The 6,000-nt window shown below is 54.8% G+C and overlaps 1 protein-coding gene across 1 annotated transcript in view; it reads right to left on the bottom strand.

Annotated features, from left to right (window-relative positions):
* Positions 1-997: 997 nt before the first annotated feature.
* LOC143432604 (uncharacterized) overlaps positions 998-6,000 on the bottom strand; it is a 42,590-nt gene continuing 37,587 nt past the window's right edge. Inside the window, exons 5-7 of the mRNA XM_076909353.1 lie at positions 2,110-2,299; positions 1,694-1,986; positions 998-1,622 (exon numbers count right to left, since the gene is read on the bottom strand). Of these exons, the coding sequence (XP_076765468.1) occupies positions 1,071-1,622; positions 1,694-1,986; positions 2,110-2,299 (1,035 nt within the window). The 3' untranslated portion in view covers positions 998-1,070. The remainder of the gene's footprint in view (positions 1,623-1,693; positions 1,987-2,109; positions 2,300-6,000) is intronic.

Here is a 6,000-nt window from a genome sequence, read left to right as displayed (position 1 = left end):
AACTCCACCGTGTGGTGCATCGTGTTTCACGCTGCATAACGAGCGGACGATCGTTTCGAGTACCCGCCGCGGACAACCGACGGCGGCTCTTGCACCCCCGCGACGCGATTGCGGTCGCCAGCGCGCACAGAGTCACGGACGCGGAATCCGCAGGTGGCGCGCGTCGAGTTCGTTAGCGGACGATTGTTCTCCGCGGTCGTAGATCCTCGGTTTGGTAAATTTAACTGGCGGACCGAATTCGTGGAGCGCCACGAACACCGTGGACCGAACAGGGGCTGAAGGACCGAAGGAGGAAACAGACGGTGGTGGAGAGCGTTGGGACGCGAGCGGGAGGAATAACGGAGAGAAAGGGGTGGAGTTCGGGGCTGGTAACTGGCGAAGAGTCATTAGGAGATATTGTCAATTTGAAGCGCCTCTGCCGCGGCAGCGTGCTATGAAACACGGCTTTCCCCTGGATACGACCAATTTACCCTGGTCACTCTACCAACTTCCACCCCCCCGCTCAACCCCTATCGATCCGCCGGCGACGTGATTTTCTCCCTCGATGATTTTATCGCGGACAAACTCGGACGCGACTTCTTTTTATCGCTCTTCTTCTTGCTCGCGTTGCCGCCCTCTTTCCGCCGCGGAGAGTTCCTCGAGCGGCACTGTTACTGGGACCGCGGTGTACCCGATGGGATGGCTGTCTCGCCGATATTGCGGAAGTTCTTGAAGACCCCCAGGTAAAATCTCCGGGAACACCCCAAAAGGGACATCCGTTGGCGCTGATGGGATATCTACAATGAGTTTCGAGTTTATTTCTCTTTTGTTTTTCTTTTAAATAAAAATCGTTCCCGACGCCGGACGGAAGCGCGGCTCCTGGACTCAGGATCGAACTCGCGCGGCCGTCCGCGCCCCGTCGTTTTGATTTCGCTCCGTGTGAATCGTTCGGGCAAAGCAAATGTTCCCTGGACTATTATATTCTATCTTCGTAGAAAATCGCTGCGCCGCTGTCCGACGATGGTTGTGTTCGACCGTTGGACATCGTGCTTTGAGACGGTTCGCGACAGGGCCGATGCGAACCATCCTCATTAACTCTCCTTCTCCTCGATGGGACTGACTTCGTTCTGAAGGAGCTCGAACTTCGGGCTCAGTCCCGGAAGTATGCTTTTCGTGCTGGTCTTAATCTGGCTGTAAATGTCCAACGACTTCTTTGGCTCCAGCTCCAGGTCCCGTGTTTCCTCGATCAGTCGCGGCGGAATACTTCCGCTGCGTTTATGGCTCGGCACAAACGCGCAAGGTTCCGGCTTCTGCTCCTTTGCCCTCTCCTCCTTGTGCTCTGGCGTCAAAGTGCCGTTCCCCAGTTTCCTTTGCTGCTCTTGAAACGTGTCCTCCTGGACGTCGTCCTTCAGCAGCGCACCGGTTATCACGGGCTTGTTCGCCTCCGATTTGCCAAAGTCGTTACTCAGAGCTTTTTGCTCCGCGATCTCAGGCTTGTTCGGGGTGGTGCCGTTCACTTGGAGATTCGGGTTCGAGCGGACCGTGTCGGTGGAGATGCTGGCGTCCGTCGAGTCCTGCTGGTCCGTCGAGCCACCGGATCCTTGAGAGGCGTCCAAATTGTTCTGCTTCCCCGCGATCGATGGCTGAAGGAAAAGAAATGGACACGTTTTCATTCGATACATTTCACAAATGTCGAGAATACGTTCTCACTTACGCTTTCCTCGGCCTCCTTCTCGATGCTCGAGGTTTTCGAGACGTTCAGCAAGGTCTTCTCGGTGTCCGGCGACTTATCGAATTCCACCCATTTGGAGCCGCCCTCGAGTTTCCGTGACAACGTATCGGACTCGTAGCTACCGCCGTACATCGGGTAGGTCAGATGGCCCGCGTCGTATTCCACTTGATTTCCATAACGATAGCTGGGATTGACCGAGCCCGGGCTAGAGATCGAGAGATCCGACTGCGACAGCCCCGTGTTCGTGCTTCCGAACAGCGTGGTGTTCTCGAAACCTGCATCAGAGGGGGCGTGGTTTTTCATCGTCCCGCGTTTTCAAATATCATCCTCTTTAATTCGCCGCGGCTTGTACCCGGTTAATGAAGGGTCGGCCGAGTTTAAAAAAAGCTGACACGTACCCGGCGATCGATCCTCCGCAATTTCTTCCCTGTGAACCAGAGCTTGCTGATCGGTTACGCCACCGGTCATGTCATCGGAGGAGCCTTTATTACCCTCTGCCTCCTCGTTCTGATAGCTAGGTTGAACCTCCACCACGAACGAGCACCCGTTATCTTGGTACCTGCGATTTTTATTATCCTCCATCGTCACCTAAAACACGGCAACGACCGGGGTTCGTTAACTTCCTCCCTGGCACCTCGTCCCTTCGTCGAAACGGCGGGTATACGAGTAGCTTTTACGCCGAACAGGGAAAACTTTACCGCTCGTCTGGAGAACAAAATACAGGTAGAAACCAGCGACAAGGTATTAACGAACGCGAATCGTAGGGGTCGGTTACAGGGGCTGGACCGTGCGAGAGGGAGCTGATCATTTGACGAATGATCGTGCGATTAGCGCTGTTCGTTTCGCCCGCCTCGCAATCTCACCTCGACCCTGCGCTGGTATTTTAACGACGCAACTCGATCGGGGTGCGCGGCTCGAAACACCCCGCAATTGCGAGCTCGATGCGTCATCCTTTAGGTAGGTCATCGGCGGGCGGACACGGAAGGCGAGGAAAGAAGGGAACGTTAAACGGCTCCCTCGTCTCGCGTTCCTCCTTCGTCGTTAATCGAGACGATACACACGGTTAATCCGGCCGCGAACGGTGCCAGTTCGCTCGTCCGATTGTTATCGCGCGATGGTAATTCGTAACAAACGATCGCGTTGGTTAACAGAGGGTTCGCGTTCGCAGCCGACACATTGGATAGCAGAAAATTAATTTCCACTTTATGGATTTCCTAGCCGACGTTTCCAGTTTACTCGTAACACGGCTCTCGCCCCGGGGCCGTGTGCGAATGCAACCGCGACGGAAGTTACTCGACTCGACGGACCGCAGAATTAGTTCTCCCTATTGTTCGCAGCCTCTCCGACGCGTTTCGCCCGGTCTCGCTCGCGAGGCCGACCGCGGGTGCCGCACCACCCCCGAACGCGCGCGTCGCTCGCGCGTTCTATCGAGAATGTCGATATCGAGACGCATCGTCGAAGCAACCGATCCGAGTTCAACCCGTGTCGAGCAGTCGTCGTTAATAAACAACGTTATGGATACAGATACGGTAACGTCTGTCCGCGCGGGAAAGTTAGGCAACCTCGAAATCGAGGGTGGCTCGCAATCGATAGGTTTCGCAGTCCCCGCGCTGTTGCGCGTCGTTCGTAACGAGAACGGCGTTTGGAACCGCGCACGGCGACTTTGATTTCGCGCGTCCCATTGTCGAAACTTTCCATCGTGCCGCGGAAGTTCGAACCCCCTTGGCTGATAAATTATTCCATCGCCTAATAGGTTCCAACGATCGAAAGCGTGCATCGCAGTTTGACCTAAATAGCGAGGTATCCCGACGGTGGAGCGCGAGGCAGCTAGATCCAAGGGATACGACGACGGGTGTTACGGTTCGTCGTTACCGCGCGGGGTTAATTTGAAGTAGGGCGGCGGTCCCATCGAGCGAAACGACGGCCTTTTAGGCGGGTACCACGTCGCATTTACCTCGCGGCGTTCCTCGAGGAACATCCAAGACTTCGCGTCGTTCGACGAGAGGAAGAGATAGATAGATAGAGGGAGAGAGAGAGGAGGAGAGAAAAGGTATCGGTCGAACCGATATCACCTTTGTCCCCTACCCGGTTGAAAGGGACAAAGAGGCGGTAACGGTAAAAGGGGGAAGCAAAGTGGCTTCTATTTCTCGATTCCTCGAGGATACCGACTCCCCGAGGCGTCGTATAAACGGGTCTCGCAGTTTTTCACGGCCCCACGGCAAAGTGGCGACTCGCCGCTCGCAAATCGAGCTCTTCGAACCGATCCTCTCGATGGATCGTGGGAAACGAATCGGCCACTGGAGACGGGACGTAGATTTCCCGATGACGCGCGATACGCGGGGTTGGACGAGGGGATACGCGGGTGGAAGAGATGGAAGGTTACGTACACGTACGCGGATCGAAGGGTGGCATTCGGGAGCGGGAGCGAGGGGCGTGTCACGCTCGCGAAGGAAATGGTACCGCGTCGGATGTTCGTTCCAGTTTGGAAGTCCCGCTCGAGATCGCAGGTAGAAAGGCGCGAAGTTGAAGTGGTCGGGGCGACGGTTTTCGAAAAGTTAAGTCCCCGGGAACAGCCATAATTTAGAGACTCGGCTGCCTTCCGTTTCCAGGAACCTTCGTCAGGAGCCGCGACGAGAACTAGAAGACGAGTTGCCACCAACGCGCGAGTTGCCTGACCTCGCGCGCGACGCTGGCCTTGTTCTCTCTGTGCAGCGCGCGATCATTAAAGGCTGAATTTTACGAGCGTTCGACGGATCGCGGGGTATTGGTGTTCGTTACGAGGCTGACCGGAGAACGCCGGGGTTGCAGATTGAAACGCGAGCGGATCAACGGGAATTCGGCCGCGCTGCCCGAGGATTAAATTAAAAGAGAATATGGACACGGTGTGCATCGCCACGGCGATAGCCTCTCATTACGATGTTACACGTATAAATATGTTTACTTATCGAGATCACAAGGGGAACGCTTCGCCGAGAATTTAATCTTCCACGTAATAAATTAATCGATGCATAATAGGGTGCGAGATTACCGATCACGCATTACTGATCCCGGATGCTCTACTAAACGGACGACGCGTAGTTCGTGCCCCCTTCCAGCGTTTATTTATACCCGACTGCTAGTTAATAACCTTTTATAACCCAAATTTTTTTATATCCTTCGACGGTGATTAACGCGCACCGCGTTGCACGACGCCTGTATAATTGAAATTAATCATTCACCCGGAACGCGGTTGGAAACGACGATGGAAACAATCGCGCGTGGCTACGCTGACGACGAACTTTAAATCGAGCTTGGCGAAAGAAACTCGATGGCATCCACCGCTTAACGTTGCCCGAACGGAGACGCTGAAAACGGTCCTCCGTCCAATAACCGTATCGGCGGTCTCGAATGCGCTCGAACTTCGGGTACAATTGTATCTTCGTAGAAATTGCTGGAGAGGGGAGAATGGTAACGCGGTAAGACGATTCAACGAGGTATGCGGCAATGGTACACGGACAACAGCTAATTTGTCGACTAAAGTTCAAATGACTCGGCAACGATGCAGGCTGGTGGTGGTTCGCGGCGCATCCTGCGCGCTTTGCAGACGATGCAGAATTTAATCGTCGAATGGCTCGGGAGCGGTGAACGTTTCCCTCTTGTTTAAAGAAAAGGGACGGTAAGAGAGACGATCGTTGGGCGACATCGCGTCGTAAAGGATTAATTTCGCATCCTCATCGGGAATAGGAGTGGTTAATAGAAGGTAGGAGGAGGCAACGAACTGGATGGCTTTCGAACGAGCACACTTCATTCGAAAGAAACAGCACTTGTAGCCTCGATAGTGTGAGTATTTCTCGAATTCTGAGGGTATTCCACGCGGCCGAGGGTGAACACCGCGACTTGGCCTCGTGCCAAGTATTACGTCGAAGCATCCCGAGCATCCGCCACCCCTTGCGCCCCCGTTCCTTTCTATCCGTCCTCGACGCGGACAAGCGCATCGCGCGGTTTTTGCATTCCTTTAAGCTGGAAGTGCGCGTAAGACGCTTGTCGCGGCTGAAACAACCGAGGGCGTGTGAACCAGATTCGTCTGTTCGCGTTGAAATAGCGATTCCGTCCTCGAGCACCGCGAAACCGATACCGTTCCACGCGAGCGTATCGATCTGACGCTCGGACGTTCCGTTTTCACTGAGAGGTCGGAGGCACGCGCGAGCCCCGCGTGACTTCTCCGCCACGTCGAGTGTGTTTGCCAAAAAGATCAGCTCGCGACGCATAACCTCGGGGATTTCTACGATAGAAACGGAACGTAGTCTCGC

Source organism: Xylocopa sonorina, chromosome 1 (genome assembly GCF_050948175.1).
Source record: "Xylocopa sonorina isolate GNS202 chromosome 1, iyXylSono1_principal, whole genome shotgun sequence".
NCBI lineage: Eukaryota > Metazoa > Arthropoda > Insecta > Hymenoptera > Apidae > Xylocopa > Xylocopa sonorina.
The sequence above is the reverse complement of the archived record's forward strand: the minus strand, read 5'-3'. Positions and strand labels throughout refer to the sequence as shown.